The 19481-nt window shown below is 28.6% G+C and overlaps 3 protein-coding genes and 2 long non-coding RNA genes across 5 annotated transcripts; 4 read left to right on the top strand and 1 right to left on the bottom strand.

The window, feature by feature from the left end:
• The first annotated feature begins 341 nt into the window (after positions 1–341).
• LOC131932455 (meiosis regulator and mRNA stability factor 1-like) lies at positions 342–2351 on the top strand. The gene is made up of 5 exons (XM_059289362.1): positions 342–527; positions 817–928; positions 1429–1596; positions 1839–1876; positions 2277–2351. Exons 1-5 carry the CDS (start codon positions 342–344, stop codon positions 2349–2351), a joined length of 579 nt encoding a protein of 192 aa, XP_059145345.1.
• Positions 2352–3069: 718 nt separating this feature from the next.
• LOC131932453 (uncharacterized) lies at positions 3070–4175 on the top strand. The gene is made up of 3 exons (XR_009384587.1): positions 3070–3090; positions 3480–3559; positions 4106–4175. It is a non-coding gene; the product is annotated as an uncharacterized LOC131932453 (long non-coding RNA).
• A 312-nt stretch (positions 4176–4487) lies between these two features.
• On the top strand, positions 4488–9162 carry LOC131932454 (uncharacterized). The gene is made up of 9 exons (XM_059289361.1): positions 4488–4527; positions 5060–5268; positions 5515–5620; positions 6714–6802; positions 7252–7270; positions 7784–7839; positions 8296–8338; positions 8622–8656; positions 9157–9162. Exons 1-9 carry the CDS (start codon positions 4524–4526, stop codon positions 9160–9162), a joined length of 567 nt encoding a protein of 188 aa, XP_059145344.1. The 5' UTR covers positions 4488–4523.
• Positions 9163–11632: 2470 nt separating this feature from the next.
• On the top strand, positions 11633–15739 carry LOC131932451 (uncharacterized). Its single transcript, XR_009384586.1, has 3 exons — positions 11633–11692; positions 12270–12329; positions 13535–15739. It is a non-coding gene; the product is annotated as an uncharacterized LOC131932451 (long non-coding RNA).
• Positions 15740–17117: 1378 nt separating this feature from the next.
• On the bottom strand, positions 17118–19024 carry LOC131932452 (uncharacterized; the record flags this gene model as incomplete). The annotated part of the gene is made up of 2 exons (XM_059289360.1): positions 17118–18019; positions 18955–19024. Coding segments are annotated over 2 exons (357 nt in total), but the record flags the coding sequence as incomplete, so codon positions are not given.
• Between the last annotated feature and the right edge of the window lie 457 nt (positions 19025–19481).

Raw genomic sequence — 19481 nt, 5'->3', positions numbered from 1 at the left:
ATGATGTTATAGATACTTGATAATAAAGACACTAACATTACCGCTTAATTTATTTGTCTTATCTTAAAAGTGGTCTGCATGCAGAGTTTCTTTCCAAATACTTTATTAACTTATTCAAAAGTTTAATGCATTAAAAATCTAAATTTTCTGTCAGCTATAGCTGAGTTGGGACTTCTTTTAGATGTGAATGATAAAATTGCTTTTCTTAAAGAAATATAAATTCTAAAGGATTTAAAATTACTTTCCTGATTAATGTTGACATTTATTAATTTATGTTTTATTAGTTAGTTTTATTTTGTTTAATGAAGCCTTATATTTTTAAAGATTGTTTGGTTCGAGCAATGGAAATGCAAATCAGTATCTATTGGGATATTGAAAATTGCTGCATCCCTAAAGGAAAAGATGGAAATGTCATCTTGAATAGGATAATCACATGCATTTGTGAAGGATTTAATTTTATAGGAAATATAAACGTTGTAATCCAAAACAAAAATCATAAACGAGTTCTACACTTACGCTCCAATGAGGTAAATAGGACTATGAATAATGTAAATCAAATGTATGAATGAGTAATCTGTATATATTTATGTTTGTAAGTGAGAAACTGTTTGCTATCCTGTAAAGTCCCAAAATCAAAACCCTGTGCAGATGAGTCCAAAATTTTTTTTTCATTTTGGCATTGCGTATATATATATATATATATATATATATATATATATATATATATATATATATATATATATATATATATTTATATATATTTCACTTGATATATTTTTGTGTTGACATTTTAAAAAATTCTCTTGTATTTTATAGAAGGTACGTTTCATCTTTCCTGATAATGAAAAACAGAATATTTCTGATCAAAAGATTGAAAAGTTGATGCTATCAGACAGTGATAATTTTCAAACATTTGTACTGATCTCAGGTATGTTTATCTTAAAAGAATTTGTTTATGTAATGTAGCGCATCAAAGCAGATGTAAATGTTTTGCATTGTCAAGAAACCACATTTTCATCTGGGTGATGCTTCACTTGTTAACTGATGCTTATGGACTCCTTATTTTACTGTTTAAAAAGATCATTAGTTATAACTATTTAGTCATTTCATCATCAAAAATTTACATTAAATCATTATTTTTGTTCAAATATACTCAAAATAATATTAACACCGTTTCAAAGTAACTTATTTTGGTTTTGTCATAGAAACGTACTATAATTATTGTTTATTTTACTGTTTAAAAATAATTATTAGTTATGATTATTTACATTCCATCATTATTTAGGTATTTGCAAAAAATTAGATTAAATTACTATTTTGTTTGTATATACTTAATAAAATAGTCACCATTTCAAGGTTATGTATTTTAGTGGTGTCAAAGGAATAGTTAATATAAAATTTGCTTAGAACTATTTTATCATTTCTCAGGGGACAAGGACTTCACTGTTTTGCTGTTTGAATTAAGGTATATGAAGAGAGTGCCCACAATTCTGATTCATAGAAGTGATGTTGATCAAGAACTAACATTTTTTCCAAATGTGCTTTTCATTTATGAAGATTTTATTAAGGATCTTCCTGATCTAGTTGTTGTTCCAGGTACTAAAAAAAATCTGTTTCGCAGGCTTTCACACAATATGTTTCCAATTTAATATAGTTTAAATAAATAATACTTTTTTGTTGTTGAGATTTATATGAACTCTATTTAATCATTGTAGGCCTATGATAAATTCAAATATTTTACTAGCAGCTAAATTTAAGTTTTGATTACTATAATTTTTTGAAAACAATAATTTGGTTTGTTTAATGTTTGACAATTGTTAATATTTTGAATATGGTAGAACTCACAAGTGCTGAAGAATCTGAAATTTCCACAGAGGTAAGATAAATCATAAAATCTGCTATCAAATTAATTGCCTTCTCAATTTGTGATTCATATGTCTATCTCTCTCATTTTCTCATATCTCGCTCTTTCTCCTATCTCTCTGTGTATGTTTGTCTGCTTTGAATTACTACACCAGTCATCTGATGTCCATGAAACTTTGGAAAGTTGTTGTGTGCAAACAATTTTAAAAATATCATGCTCCCCACAGGCCCTCATTGCCGCCTCTCCTCTCTCATACCTCCCGATCCCTCAAAATCTTTTGAATACTGAATGAGATCTAACCAATCTTAGATGGGGCTTTATTTATATATACAAGTCTAGTTAACTTGGACTTAATGGCAAAAACAAATTTGCAAAACAAGTAATATAATTGTAAACACATCTAAAAACTCAGGTAGCACTCACCATCTCCATCATCTGCTTAAAGGATAAAATGTTTTTATTTGGTTTTGAAGTAGGGCTTAAATAACTTCTATTGATATATCTGGTATTTTGAAAAGGGGTTATCCATTCATAACGGCCACAAAACCTTTCAATTTTAGATTCCCCCTATTCTCTGTCCACATACATTGACTTTGGATAAAAGCCCCATATCCCCTCACCCCCAATGTTGACATCCACTAAAATCTTAATAGTTCTCTTACTTCAAATACATGCCAAATAATTAAATAAGATGTTAGCTTGCAATATTAGATATTTAAATACTAAGTTATTATTTTTTAAAATGTCTTTAATAAAATAATAAAAGTACAATCTAGAATGCGTTGGGTAAATAAATTAAATGTTAAATATTAAATAGGCCTATGCCTTTATGAAACATTCTCCCTGTATAAAAACTGATGCAGGTTACTAAACATGTTTATTCTTGCTTGGGAAAATGTCAAAAGGATTATTATAGCCACATGGAAGTTCTTAAACTCTATTTCTATTTTCATTCAACCCTGACCACAGAGGTATAAACTTTATATATAGAGCATGATTTAATGTCTACATAGACCCAAACCCACCTGCACCCAGTCAACATGCATTCACAAAAGTTGACTTTATTGGCACCCCCCACCCCCTCCCCCCACCCCTTCCACATGGAAGTCATAAATGGGTGATTCCAAGTGGTGTGGTATGTCTATCCTAACACTATAAAAAAATGTAGCTAATATTAACAGTTGACATCTTTCTTTCTTATTAACAGGTAGAAAAGTATGAAAACCGTAAGAATTTTGTTTTTCAATTTTAGGTTATTTTGTATCTGCAATAACATAATTAAATAGTGAGCCAAATTATTTGTATGTTAAACATTGCTGGATTGAAATTCTCTTTGTGAAAATAGACTATAGGAAATTAAGTATAAGAAATAAAAGGCGATTGCCATTTTGTAAGTATTTATCTATAAATAGGTATGATTAACAATGCAGTTTTTAATTTTTAAAAATTTCAATGCTATTTCTACTGTTATTGTCATTTACCTTTCACTTAATCAACTGATACTTGTTAACAGCCTTATTTATTTCTTTAAAAGAACACTCTCTATTTTTTTAGTCTTTTTAAAATGTATATAAAAACAATCAAAACAAATTGATGTTATGATATTTTATTCTAGTTCAGCAACCAAATGAGATTGTTAAGTTTAACAACATCAAAAAAAAGATTACAATTCATCCTCAAGATCGTGTGGCAAATGTGAGTCTGTATTATTTATTAAATAGCAATATATTTTGGCTGACATAATAAAAAAGTTTAGCTAATAATTTATAAAGGAAATAACAAGCTCATGAAGTGAACTGAACCATACTTTATCATATTGAGATTCACACTTACAAGTTTTTTTCTCATTACTTATTACTCTGTAAATGAGCTGATAAAAAAAATACAAAAAAAGAGAACATGAAAAAAAATGTAGTATGAACAGTCTGAGGATGGTCTTATAGATACCAGCAGTAAAAATGTTTACATTTTTGGAGGGTCTTATTCCAATATTGTAATTGATAATGAATACTAATTAATTAGAAGCTATAGAAGGAATCATTGATATGATTGGCTTCTTTCAATAATGATTAGTTATTAGTTCCAACCGTAATTAAGGTAAATTCATAGTTATTAAATTTTAACTCTAGAAGTTTGGTAATAAACGTAGACTAAATGTTAAAACAAAATTGTTTGGTTTTTTTTTTAGATTTGTAGAACACTAATTTGTTCTCAGCTGGACATTTTGTTTTGTTATTGCAGGTTTTAAAACAGTTGTTTTATCTGTCAAATGAGGATGAAGGAAACTATGTAATTGAAAACACCTCAAGAAAAAAAATCCTTACAGCTGACGATACATTTTTGGATGTTTCAGGATGTCACTTTTCCATCAAGGATGTCAAAAAAAGGCATAGTAGTTAACCCTTAAAATGTTCAACATTATAAAAGTTGAAAGAAGTGAATCTGCCATTGTAACACAACTTTTTTTTAAGTTTTTAGGTCCATTCTAATTTAGCTAATTTATAGTAAGTCTGAATTCTACTCTCTAATTGCCCCTAGACATACTAGTATAGTTTCTTCCTGACTTCCCTTCCTGGTTAATTGGAAAATAACTTTTCTTTTTACATTTTCACATAGATGTGTTTCATCTTTCAAGATACTTTCCTACTGTAATAGAGACATGAGTAAGGATTAAACTATTATTGTTTATAATTTAGAATATAATTTACTACATATTAGATTAGCCATCATGCAACTTTTGTCTCTTTTGTGGACTTTACTAGCTTGAGCCAGACAACAACAGGATGTCAAGATATAAAGGACTAAATAATATCTGTGTGCAGAACTGAGTTATATCTCTTTACTTGTTTTTGATATACTTCAACAATCATTGTTGCCCCCATAACCTGTGGAATTCCATGAGGCATGCTAAACCCCCCCCCCCCTGCAGCATAACACCACCTGGTTTGGATATTAGAGGCAGTTAGGCTGAGGGCCCACTTACTGTGATAAAGCATGGGTACCACAATTCATAGCCAGCAAGCATGTGTTTTACCTCTAGACTATGCCATCATATTTCTACTAAATTGATAGATTGTAAAAATCTGTATGCTTTACAATAGTAATTGTTTATGGTAATGGAATTAATTTTCTTAATTATTATGTTTTAATGTTTTATTTCAATGTTTCTATGTTTTATTTTTGCTTTTTCCTAAGAAATGCAGTTAGATTACCCAAGGAATCCTTACAAATATAAACAGCTGAATGTGTTGTTGGACATGATCCCAGAGCCTTTTCCAAAACCAATTTTAGGAAGTAACTTGACAAAATGGCTGTTGGATTTTTTATTAGAAAATGAATACAAGTTAAACAAGTTTGAAGCCATAAATTTTATTTCAAAAACTGAAGGGTTATTTTCTTCATTGGTAATTATTTTCAAAAATTGATTGTTTTATGGATTGCTAATATTATGAATGAATGAGAACATGATTAAATGCTTAAATATGCAACACACACACATGCTTACATACACACAAACATAAAGTAGAACAAACCATCCTTTCAAGTTAATTTAACCGACCCTCTGCCCCACAAAAAGGAATAGTGAACAAAGAATGGATTTTATTAATGCTAAAGAATTTGTTTAAAATGAAAATAATTTTTCTTTACAGGTAAACATTTTTTCAATACACAGAGAGGACTTGCATAAAAAAATTCCTTTAGCCACATCCTTTGTTAGAAGCTGCAAGGAGTCTTCAAAAATAGTTATCATCACTGGTACAGATGTTATAGTTTAGCCCATTTACATTTTCTATAAACCTAAGTCTATGTATGTTAAAGGTTCGAAGAGATTACTTCAGACCCATTGCATTTGGGGAAGGGGGGAGGATTGTGCAGTAGGGTTCAGAATTTTGTGATGGTGGATTTGAGGAAAGGGGGGGGGGTGAATTTAGTAAATGCACTATCACACGTTGGTTTACAATATAAATAATTTATAAACAGTAATATTCATATTTAAAAAAAAATTAGTTTTTTAAACTGTTATAAAAATTGTACCTTATTCACCATAAAATATTTAAAAACTCTTTCAAAGAAATTGCTACTTCATAAAGAATTGATCACATTGTCATTAATGTCTATTACTTTTTACTTTACATAATCTAAAAAAATAAGTTTTGTTGTGTGGTCTCAATCATGGTTTAAAGCTTATTTCCGAGACCTTTTTTTAGCTGTCTTAGAAATTTTTATATCAAGATCTAGGCCCTCTATATATCTGAGATATTTTGAATACATTTTCTAAACCTGATCAATTCATATCAAACAAATTGATCAAAACTAACATATTTATTTAGGTAATAGGAGAAATAAAGCAGTTTATTGGTTGCTAGGGACATGACATATTAAAGAACTCCTGTGGCTAGTAGAGTAGTAGCAGTTTTTAATATTCCAAAATTAATTTAGTTACCTATCAGAGTTTTATGGAGAAGGTTAAATACAATGTATTGATAATTAACACTGCTGACTTGTACCACATACACACTTTAGGATTAACTCTCAATAGAATATTTTCAGTAACTGATGACATTGAAATAAATTATATTCTGTTTTAAATAAAAAATTTTACCTTTTATACCTGTCATGTTTTTATCACATTGATAACTATATTTGGTACACCAAACATACAACAAAATACAATTTGGTCAAACTATTCACATTTACCTAAAACACTCCATCCACATTATTCTTTTACTCCTCCAAGCTGTAGGCTCTACCAGAATTAACCTTTATGTTTTCAGTGTTTTCAGTGACATGATCAAATTCTTGACACACAATTTAATTGTAAAAAAGGTTAATTTGGAATTTGTTTTAGATGATCAAGAATTAACAGAAAACTTTAGAACAAAGGAAAATGTTGAAGTGCTGTTGAAGGCAGAAATTTTAGAGAGTGTAATTCCAAAAGTAAGTATTTTTTAAAAAAGTGATAATAAATAATATTCTAGGGCCCCAACCATGCTTTTAATTTGTTTTAATTCGTATTAATTTAGCTGTTATTTTCTTTTGACTATGTATGTTTTGGTGTTTGAAATAACTTACACTATATGCTATGCCAGCTACTCCTATGGCTAAGGGCACAAACTCCTTATATTTTCATTATAAACATTGAATTGAGTGGAATCAAAGGATATTTTTTTTTCTTGACTTTATACCACCAAGTTTAATTCTGCTCAATGATAACTTTACTTAATTAATAAACTATTTTCCTCACGAGGTTGCTTATTATATGTAATGAAATTGGAGCAAAGATTATATAGGGGTGTTTTAAATTTTAGAATTTAATATTAAACTTTATATTTTATTTTCTATTAAATTATGTATACATTAATATACCTCTCTCTTTTTTTGTTCAGGACAAACAGCTAATTTGCGGTAAGAGTGTGTTTAAAATACATAACAGGGATTTTTCTATAGGGTAACGGTCTGTACAAAATCCATCTTGTTCAATATACAGGAGTGAAAAGCCCATTTACAATAACTTCAGTCCTCTATTGTTATAACACTGTAGGATATATCACTATTTAAAATATTGATACAGATTAAAATATTTTTCTCCTCATGCATATGTTTAACATGTGATTTTATTCACTGAGTTATCTGACATAAGCTCAGCAGGATACACCCGCTGCAAATTATCTAATTTAAACTTGTCTTATCAGTGCCAGTTATGTGACTGTGTCTATTTTCCCTTACGTATTTAAATAAAAAGCATAAGATTTTCTAAAAATAAAGTTTTTAATTGCTATTGCTTAACCAGAAATAAACATGTTTGTATTGGAAATATTATTTTACATGAGGAAAACAGTGAAAGAAATACATGTTTTAAATAAATAAAATAAAATTTTCTTATTCAGGAATATATATTTTTGTAAAATTGTTCAATAGATAACACTGATCAAGTGAAGGTCTGCACTGAGGAACTGAAAACAGTGGATGAGCAGGTAAATTTACATAAGGGTCATACAAGTTCATCTTCTTTTAACAAGTATATTGAACATTTAGTACAATAAAATTATTTGAATGTTTGGTTTACTTTAATTAATAATCAATAAAGGCTAAATGTCATGATCATAAAGGTATACAAACACCCAAAATCTGCTCATGATCTACTAATTCTGACTTTGACTGATTAGCCCTGGCCAGTCCATGAACTAGCAGGTTTTTGTTAGAAATAAAGAAAATTTTTTGGCTTTTGGCTAGTCAGTAGGAGGTGATATTGGCCAATGTGCACACTGGTCGACTTAAGGGTTTGGCTGTAACATATACATATATAAATATATATAGAGAGAGACACATACACACATATATATGTGCACATAAATTTATATATATATATATATATATATATATTATGCTATTTATATATACATTTCAATAAATTGCCATCTAATTTTCAGGAATATCTGGGAATACTGGGATTTGATTTCCCTTTCTTTGATGGTAAGAATATTTTTATTGAATATATAAAAAATCCAAGCAACTGAAAAAAGGCACAAAAATATATTTGATACTTTTAGCAATTTTCATAGATAAAAATAATTAGGAAAATAAAAGAAGGTGAAAAAAAAAATAAACAAGTAAAAAAACAACAATGAGAAAGCTATTGGTAACAATGAGTTCAGTATATAAAGCAATATAATAAATCAGAGTGCTCCCCAATTTAATAAATATAAATTTAGCTTTGTAACTGAGTTGATTTTCTGATTAAATGACTATTCAACAGATGAAGCTGAAGCTGAGTGCTCTAATCAAATTGAGGTGAATATATAGGCTAAATATATTTTCTGCACTTTAATTAAAAAATATACATATTTAATTCATTTTTTATGAACTTTATTAATGCTTTTTTTTTTTCTAAATGTGTTATGATGAATATGTAATAATTGATAATAACCAACTAAAGTAAGTAATATAGTTCAAACACTTATGAAGTGAGAGGTAATATATACATACAAGAATTAAATAGCTTAAATAATGGGGATTATGCATGAATGAAACAAAATTTAACAGCATCTGATGATGAAACATAATATACCTAATAGTCCTAATGCTTTTTTAGTTATGAGATACTTAAAACGTTATAAAGGTAATGATAAATTACACAAATAGACTGAGAAAGTTAGAAATATTGGGTTTATTTGTCTATTCAATGCTTTTAAAAATGATGTGTGTGATTTTAGAGTTACAATTTTAGTTTTCTTAAAACTAAAAATCTGAAATAGAACCCTATATTTCTGAATCACATTTTTGTTTTTCAGTGTTAAAAATTTCAAGAACAAATTTAAAAGTTTAATACTAAATTCCCTTTTTAAATAAAGCCCCCACACTTAAAACTTAAGAGCATAAATAAAATTATTATTATTATTTTTTTTTTAAATCTGTAGCTAAGACAAGCAACAAAAAAAACTAAATCAAATTTTCAGTCATTTTTGTCAGTTTCACTAAAGATGGAGATGAAACCATATTATTCTTGCATGGCAAAAATTTTTCTCGTGTTAGTTTATTGTTTGTAGCATAATTGTAGTAGTGTATTTTACCCTTTCCTTCATGGTTTTGTTTTAAAACTCTACCATGTTTAACATTTTTGTATGAGAAGCTGTTTTTTATATTTATTATAAAGCAGCTGGTAAAATATGAAACTTAAGATTTTTTTTAAAAGATTTTTTTATTTAATTCATTTTAAAATCTGTTTTGTACTTAAAATTTTCTTTTTTTTTTTCTTTTGTGAAGGCTATCCAAGAGAGTGGTGGTAAGTGTGTCTTTAAAACAGGCTGAGTTTTGTTTTTTCCTTAGATTATTTAAATAAACCACACTTTACATGGGTAGGCTATATATTACTCTCCAATGAGTGAAATATGCAACCTAAGTGGTTCAGCAGATTACAGTTAGTAGGTTATCTAAGCAGAAAAAGTTGTGCATTGAAAATGCACATAGAAAATGCACTTAAAGTAAAAACCCTTTCCAACAAAAAGATCCACGGGGCAAGTGAAATAGAGTTCACCTATTTCTGTGACCTCAACATATGAAAAGAGAGAGTGCACAGCACTATGCTCAGCTGCCTTCCCAAACATGAGTCAGGTACCCATCAGAGCTGGGTGTACTCAGGAATGTTTTATGGACTTGAACCCAGATTCGAACACGAGACTTGAGGGTTAAAAGTCATAAGGTTAGCATTAGACCACACGACCCCTGGAATACACTTAAAATAGTAAAATGTCTTTGGAATTCATTCTCATATTTTCCCTGTCAATAAGTTAGTTTTAGAGTCTTATCAAATGTATTTGTTTAATGAAAAGTTCTAGTGGTGTAGTAGGATTTTAAGCATATTGTTTTTGGATATATTTTATATTATATAATACTCAAAATTTTGAAATTGTAGACACAGAAGAACTAAAGTGCACTATCACCAATAACTAACTTAATGTGAAACAACTTTCATTTTTGGGATGGGGTGGCGGAAATGTTTGGTAGATATTAATACTACCTCAAACACCCCCCCCCCCCAACTGCCTACACAATTCTATTCTAGGCATAGTGTTAAGTTAATTTGTAGCAGCATAATATATCCAGTGCAGGTATAATATTTTCTAAATCCTTTACAAACAGGTGCTGAAAGTGTGGGTTCTCCACCAAGCAAGGTAAAAAAGTATAAATATATATTTATATCAATGTTTTTATCTTGTGCTCTACACATTTCTTATAGAGAAGCTGCTTTAGGGAGATGTGTGTGTGTGTGTGGGGGGGGGGGGGGGGGTTGCTGTCCAGACATTGTTTTTATGTTACACCATTTAGGAGGTGACACCAAATTGAAAAATCATAAAATTTACTTTCAAAACTTTTTATATTTAATTAAAAATATAAAAAAAGCCAGGTGTGTGTGTGTGGGGGGGGGGGGGGGAGACAGGGGGACAGGGGGGACGACACCAAATTGAAAATGCAAAAGTGTTGGAGGGGTAGGCTGATTCCATGAGTTACCACACCAGGTGACACCTGAGCTAGTGAAGCCATGGATGACGTAAAATATCCATTGCATTAACGATCTTTTCTAAATCTTTTACTTATATGTTCTGACACTGTAGGGTCTCAACTTGGTTAGGTAAAAATAAAAATTATTGTTATTAGCATGTTATAAAAATTACTCAAATTTTTGCTTTATGAACTCATATTTTATTTTATTTCTGGGTATACTTTTTTCAATTCTGTGTTTACAAAATTATAAAATTAATTTGACTTTGTAATAACTGTGATAAACTTTTTTCCTTTTATTTAACTAAAGTAAAATTTACCAAATTTTTAGATTTTAAAGTTTTAGATCCCATATTTAAAATTAAATGAGATCTTATAATTAATTTTTGTTGTTGATTTTTTAATGTTAAGACAGTGGAAGATTGGAGCAACTCTTTAAAAAGTGAACAAAACCCTGAAGGGCTGTCTGGCAAGTGTTTTTTTCTTTCAAATTTTTACTCTAGTGATGTAGTATTTAAACTTTCTCTCTAAATATATTTCTATTGTATTATGTGTTATTTATAAATGAGCAGAATAAAATATGTAGAAACTTTTGAAAATTCCAAACAAAATACAAAAGCACAGTATACTATAATATAAACTGTGACTTAGCACAACATATCCTCATTAGTTTAAATGCTTTTTAATATTTGGTTATTTAATATACAAGGAAGTGTTGTTCACAGCGAGTGAAATGCATTATTTTAAAAGATTATTTTTTTTAATTTTTCAGGAAGTGCTGGTGGAGTATCCAACCCTAATTTGACAAACATGGATTTAAATTTCCACGTATGAATTTTCTAATATGTTGGATTTTTCTATATTATTCCACAATTTATGATTTAAATAATCAAAATTAAACTCTGTACAAGACAGCATGTTCATTTGTCAAAAGAAAAAGTAAACTGATATTTTAAATTTCTACCAAATGAAAACAGTTTAAAGAAAAATTATATAAAAATATCAAAGAAACCTTTATAAGTGTATATTGTAATATATTATCTAACTAAATTAAATTAGCATTGCAAATTAAATTTGCAAAGGATTTTGATAAAGCACAGATATTTAAATACATAAGTTTAAAACAATAGTAAAATTAACCTCACCCTTCACTGTCATTCACCTTGATGTCTAATATATTTTCTTTTTAAATTTAACAAATGATCAATTTAAAACAATTAATTTGTTCCCTAAATTAATCTGTAACTCACTTTATCTTACAATGCTTAGGATAAAAAATCAACAAGCAAAATTTTTTATGAGAAAAATGATCAATTTAATGCATAATTTTGTACATAAAGTTTGTACATGAAACTTTCTTTTGAAGTATTACATGACTGTGTAGTTTTGTGTATTAATTTTACAGTTGAAAGATGATGCTTTGAGGCCAACTTCATCAGCAATCCCTACTGAAGACCAATGAGAGGTCAGTATTGTATTCTTTTTGAATGATGTTTCTGTTAGTGTTTATGTTGCATTTATTTAGCAATACCTGAAGTTTTTGATCTGCTTTTCTTATGTTGTTGTATTTTACAGTTAATTTTTTTTAATAGAAAAAAAATTTATTTCAGCTGTTGGTAATTAAAATAAAATATTTACCTTGGAATGTTTTGCCATAATTGAAATTTAAAAAAAATTATAAGCCATATTTTTATTTGTCTTCTTGATTACAATTACCATTATTGTCTTAATCAAGACACTAGAGATTGTTTCATAGTCGTGTTTCAGAGTTTTTGATATAACATTGATTGTTTTTTTTATCCAATTATATGGGAAGAAGTACTATCAGCTTTGGCTTTGAATTTAAAAAAAAAATTATTCTTTCTTTTTGAGTACATTTGTGATTAAAAATTTAAAAAATGTAACTTTAAAGTATTTAAATTAAAGTACCCTTTAAATGTAGCAAGTTAAGATAGTAGATACAATTTTAAAAATTTCTCATGATACCATTTTGAATGGATTTAAAGTTAAACTCATTATTCAATGACTACTAATCCTATTTCTATACATTTTTCACAATTACACTTTATCTATATCTGTATCTATATTTGTATCTAAATACATATCTGTATAGGTATCTATATCAGGACCTATATCTCTCTAAATCTACTCTACATCTACTCTACTTATACCTGTACCTGTGCCTATAATAAAACCATACCTACACCCACATCTATACCGATATTTATACTATAGATCCATCTATATTTATGTATACATATGCCTAAAATCTTCATTCCTCTCTCACTCTCTCATTCTTTCCACATGTTTATGTCCTTTACTAAATTAAATTTTCATGTTAATTCCAATTATCTGATATAAAATAGTAGTCCTAATATTGAAACTTTGCCATACTATTAGTTTCAAATTCAAATAGAGGGACTTTGAGACATGATAGTGAGCACAGTAAATAAAGCACTATCTTTGTTTTTGGTGTAGTAATGAATAGACTTGTCTGTTCTATGTCTAGCTACTTTTACCTGCTAGGCTCAGTTATGTCTTATGTACTTAACACTGGAATCAAAAGTAGGATCTGCAGGTTAGCACTCCACTGCTTACATAAGTATATATTTGAAAAAGATTTGTTGTGGCTGCTAATTTAATCTTGCATTTTTCAAACTTCAATTTCAGCTACCTAACATAGGCTATTCTGACAGATTCATGCAGAATTTATTCCCTGATAAAAGACCAATTTAGATTGCTAAACATTAAAAACCAAATTTTAGTTCAAGCTGTTCGCTGTAAGTTTGGAAAATGTGGAAGTTCATGATATTATATATATTTCTTTTAATTATAATTTTTTGCTAACCTAACTTAGTTTAAATTATTCAATCTATTAAATGAAAATGAAACAATGAATGAAAATTTAAAAAAATAACTTACAGATTGTACTTTAAGATTGATTGTTCTTAAAAAATTTCTGTTTATTAATTGACTTTAGGAGTGGAGTGTAGCTATTATAAAAATACAAGATTGAGCTACATAATAATAAAAATCATAATCTTTACATTTATTACAATCCGTTGCCCCATTAGGTTTTACTTATCTAAACAAGATACTTACATGGTCAGCTTTGGTTTAGCTTGACTAGAAAATTTGTATGCACATTTTATCACATAAGGATAGTAAATTAACAGTCATTAATCTTGAGTAATTAAAAACCTTAATTCATTGAGAAAACATTGAATGTAAATCAAATATATTTTATCCCATTTTGATTTTGCTTTTGTTATATTTTAACATTGCATCTTTGAATATGCTTTTTACATGTATATTCTACATATTTTAATCAATGCTTTTATTTCATTTTAATCATTAATGTGTTAGTAGATTGCTGTTTCACTAAAAAAAATAGTTCTAATTAGTTTAAATTCAGAGATATTTAAACTCAACATTTTGAATTTATCTTGGCCCAGATTTTATGTTATTGACAAATAGTATCTGCAAGTAATTTAGCATGCAATGCAAATATATTTTACACATGTTTGTATTAATATATATTATTCTTTTAAACCTAACACAGCTGTAGGTGCTAGGTCAACATATGATGAGCAGGACATGCCTACTCATTTGAAAATTTTAAACTTTACAGTAAACTAAAACATACCATTGTGTTTTTTTTTAATTCGGTTATTTTAAGATATAATTTGTGAAGTATTTTAACACTATTCTATTTTTAATTATAAAAAAAATAACGTGTTATCGTAGATTTTGTTTTATATTATTTTGACTCCTTTTTGTGCACCAATTTCTAAATCTAAAAAAAAACACATAGTTAAAAAAAATAGTTCGCTAGATTTAATGTTGGTACTGCAATATTGATTTGATTTGCTTTCTTTCTATTTTGTTGATGGATTTTTTTGTGTGTGTTCTTTTGTATGTGCCATTCACATTCTTGAAATTTTCTGTGCGATATAACCACAATATTTTTTATATTTTGTGTGCAGTGTAATTTAGCTCTGACATGATTATACCACCATATTAAGTTAGGGATCATGATAAAATACAAATTACTAGAAGGTTTTTAATACGGCTATAAACATTATGAGATGAGATAAAAATTTGGAAAATGCTATCTATGGAAAATGCATATACAGAAAGTTTTCTCCAGAATTTTCTTTCAAAAAATAAATTGAATAAGCTAGTAAAATTGTAAAAAAAAATTTTCTATGTACCTTTATTATAAATAAATAACTCACTTAGAATAGTAGTAGAAATTATTTTTTTTTATTACATTTTTGCTTTGGTGTTGGTAACATGAGCTTATTTTTGGGTATAAAAATGTGGCCAAGTATAAAGTTTTTAAATATTTCATATTAAAATGAAACAAAAGTAATGACCAGAATTTGTTTATTTTTTCTAAAATATTTTTTCATTTGCCCAGAAAACGTAATTAAAACAAAAACATGTTTGTTAAATTTTAAGTATTAAATACTTGTTTATTTTTTTCAAATTAGTTACTAGATTTGAAATAGGCTTCACATAAAAAACAATTCAACTGGTTCTTCTTGTTTACAAATTTTCACTTCAAATGTTTTGCATTGGTACAAAGACGACATTTAAAAAAAAAAGGAATCTATTAAACAAATTATATCAGAAAAGCGAAGTAAAATGTTAGTAACACTGAAGAAATAATTTGAAATTAATTTGAAATTAAGTAATCATTTAATTCATTTTTCCAAAACTAATAAGAATTTTAAATTATCGATACTTTGCTCTTTTACAATTGCTACATTGTGTTTAATTAAAAATGAATCACATCTTAATAATTTTAAGTCAGCATGTTAATTTTTATGTCATTATAATGTTAATGTTTTTTTAAGAATAAAGAAAATCAGTTGACATGAGTGTTTGTTTATCTTTTGATCTATATCTCAAATATTTCATACACTTTCATTTGCCTAACGAATGGTAAAAACATAAACTCTTTACATCTTCCATTTGTTTATTATATAAAGAGCAAGAATAAATGATGCATATAAGACAATCTATTGAGAACATTAAAAAAAGACTTTACATGCATTCTACTTTACATTCATATGTTAAGTAAGTTTTAACATAATGTTTTCAAAACTATTTAAGAAAGATTGAATTACACATTCATTAATTGAGTGTTAGCAAATTTTACCAATGCTCAGATTATTTATTTTAGAATTAAGCTTTAGTACTCGTAAAACTTTGCAAGATATATATATATATATATATATATATATATATATATATATATATATATATATATATATATATATATATACTTATATATATATATATATATATATATATATATATTAGATTTATAAAAATGTATACACCATGTATGATTCAGACCTAGGGATCAACCCCTTAGGATGTAATTAAATGAGTCGAGCATGGAAAAAAGCAAATCACATTATCAATTCACATGTCGAGCTCACATAAACAGATGGACTCAACTTCAATCGCATTTTTGACCTTCATGTTTAAAGAGTATCTACTTAAATTTTACTTTAACTTGAAAACACATACAAATAAAATTAAAAATTTAATGTATGGGACTATATCTAAATAATTCAATGTCATAAAATTGATTTAACATAGAAATAAAGAGGAAATTGTATATGTGTGAAAATTAGCCAAGCTACCACAGGTAAAATTCAGAGACGTAGCGACCCTTCCCGGCGCCCGAGGACAAACTTTCAATTTGGCGCCCCCCCCCCCTCCATTTATTTTTTTAATATTTATAATGCCAAACGGCAGCTAAAATGACCTTTTAATTTTTTTCCAACCCATTTTGGCGCCCCCTAGGGTCGGCGCTCGGGGACATATGTACCCCCCCCCCTTCGCTACGCCTCTGGTAAAATTTAAACAAATTTGAAAGGAGAGGTGAGGGTGACCAAAGTTTTTAAAAGTAGAGGTGAAATACGAAACTTTACCAGTGACTGACGTTAATACATTTATATTTTCTTCAAAACCTTTATAAGTTGGACTATCCTGATTTTTCGGCCTACAGTATTCGGTAATGACGTATTCTTATACTCAGGGTAGCAAACTTGAGTTCTAAGTCATGCTAAAATTTCCAGGGGGCCCTACTGGAAGCTCTAATGTGTTATCATTAGGCTACATAATTTTACTAATTGATGCTTTGAAAGTCAGTAATAAAAGAGATAGTTAATTACCTCACAAGTTAAAAGAAAAGGTATATTATCCTACATCACACGTTATAATTAAATCAACAACCTTTACATTAGGCTACATATTCTCATTGATGTTTCATGCTATGTAATTTAGTAATAAAACAGTGTTAGTTACCTCACAAGTTAAAACATTAAAATATTATACAGGTCTATAATCCTACATCACACGTTATAATTGGGTCAACAACCTTTACATTAGGCTACATATTCTCATTGATGTTTCATGCTATGTAATTTAGTAATAAAACAGTGTTAGTTACCTCACAAGTTAAAACATTAGAATATTATAAAGGTCAATAATCCTACATCACACGTTATAATTGGGTCAACAACCTTTACATTAGGCTACATATTCGCATTGATGTTTCATGCTATATAATTTAGTAATAAAACAGTGTTAGTTACCTCACAAGTCAAAAGATTAAAATATTAAAAAGGTATATAAAATTCTACATCACACGTTATAATTGGGTCAACAACCTTTACATTAGGCTACATATTCTCATTGATGTTTGATGCTATGTAATTTAGTAATAAAACAGTGTTAGTTACCTCACGAGTTAAAACATTAAAATATTATAAATGTATATTATTCTACATCACACGTTGTAGTAGGGTCAAAAACCTTTACTTGTCAAGCCATTTCCTTAGAAACCCTAATTGGGCAGCAGCACAGCACATGTGTTCCCCACCAGTTCCCGTTCCCCGATGACCAGCACCTGAATGTGCTCAGCACCCACCAGGTTCCCAGGCACGTCTGGCATCACGGCTGACGGGTTCCGGACTTTGACCAGCGGATCTCTGTCCTGAGTTGCCCAGGCCAGAGCTTCTAGAATGGACTCGAACGTGTGGCAAGGGATGGTGGAGAGTTTCGTCCATTCGTGTTTTAGTAGATCCAGCTCGGCTCGTATTGCCTTCTTGGTGAGCAGTTTGCTGTAATGGTCTACAGAGGAAATAAAAAGAGTTGTATAACTTAGACAGCTGTATGTATTCATATGAAAACCTAGAACAGCAATACGACTTTACAGATATTTTTACAAAATTTATTTTGCAGCTGTATGCATTCAAATGAAAACATAGAACAGCAATAAGACTTTACAGATATTTTTTACAAAGTTTATTTTGCAGCTGTATGTATTCATATGAAAAGCCAGAGCAGAAATAAAACTTTACAAATGATTACTAAATTTGTTTTGCAGCTGTAGGTGTTCGTAAGAAAACCTAAGGCAGAAAAGAAGCCAATTTGCACAAGCTTCTATTACTTTAGACATTTCCCATAATCGAACTGATAATGAACAAAGCAAGAAAGTGGTTTTCTATTTAAAGGAAAGAGTGGATTGTGTGGAATAAGCGATAATGGAAGCATAGGAGTCGGAACACGGACCAATCAAGAGTTCACTTTTTGAATAATGCTCACTTTGAATATTAAAATATGCATTATGTCAATAGATACGAAAATTTCAATTTTGAAAAAATCATTAGTGTAGCCGAAAAATGCTGTTGACTCAATATTATATATATATATATATATATATATATATATATATATATATATATATATATATATATATATATATATATATATATATATGTATATATATATATATATATATATATATATATATATATATATATATATATATATATATATATATATATATATGTGTGTGTGTGTGTTTGTGTGTGTGTGTGTGTGAGGTGGATGTGATAGAGGAATTATGAAGTTGTAGTGAGTACATCTAACCGCACATTAAGAAACAATTGAGATAACTATGTTAGATCAGAAAAAAAAGATTTGAATATATATTGGATTATACAAACAGCAATGCCAATTAATGTAAACTTAAAACAAACGCCACAAAACAATGAAAGCCTCACCAGGTTTTGTTCCCGAGTGGATGGTAGACGTCACAGAGGGACAAAATACGGCAGCGTCACAATCGTATTGCTGGAGTGGAAATTATTGTAGCATTTTAAAAAATCTCACAGTTTTTTATTCTATTATATAACCTTTTACCATGGTCAAATAACCCTATAAAGGTACTTTTTGAAAGAAGTAATATACTAAATAAATCGATCCATAAATGACGTCACGCTTTTTAAAATTACTATACTGCCCCTCTCCTCCCTATTGTCACACATGATCACAAAACAGCACACTTCAGCCTCCCACGTATATTTCCATTTTTTTTCTTTAAATAAAAACACATTTCTTAAAATTTTCAAAAGTATGTTTTAAAATGAATTGCGAAAAAAAAACTAATAATATTTAAAGTTCAAATATTACTTTTAAAAATGCACACGGGTGACGTCAATAATTCTAAACACCTCTTATCTTCACACATTCGCACAAAAGTCCGAAACCTCTGTCTCTCTCTCCCCAAAAGGAGTGGTATGTCATTTAT

The sequence above is a fragment of the Physella acuta genome, unplaced genomic scaffold (assembly GCF_028476545.2).
Source record: "Physella acuta isolate Inbredline_101_S28 unplaced genomic scaffold, ASM2847654v3 ptg002182l, whole genome shotgun sequence".
Lineage (NCBI taxonomy): Eukaryota > Metazoa > Mollusca > Gastropoda > Physidae > Physella > Physella acuta.
The sequence above is the reverse complement of the archived record's forward strand: the minus strand, read 5'-3'. Positions and strand labels throughout refer to the sequence as shown.

Coding starts and splice junctions, on each gene's coding strand:
- LOC131932455 (XM_059289362.1), top strand. CDS start 342: ATGGAAATGCAAATCAGTATCTATTGGGATATTGAAAATTGCTGCATC. Junction 528..816: donor TACACTTACGCTCCAATGAG/GTAAATAGGACT, acceptor TGTATTTTATAG/AAGGTACGTTTCATCTTTCC. Junction 1,877..2,276: donor AATCTGAAATTTCCACAGAG/GTAAGATAAATC, acceptor CTAAAAACTCAG/GTAGCACTCACCATCTCCAT.
- LOC131932454 (XM_059289361.1), top strand. Junction 5,269..5,514: donor AAGGGTTATTTTCTTCATTG/GTAATTATTTTC, acceptor TTTTCTTTACAG/GTAAACATTTTTTCAATACA. Junction 7,840..8,295: donor TGAAAACAGTGGATGAGCAG/GTAAATTTACAT, acceptor TCTAATTTTCAG/GAATATCTGGGAATACTGGG.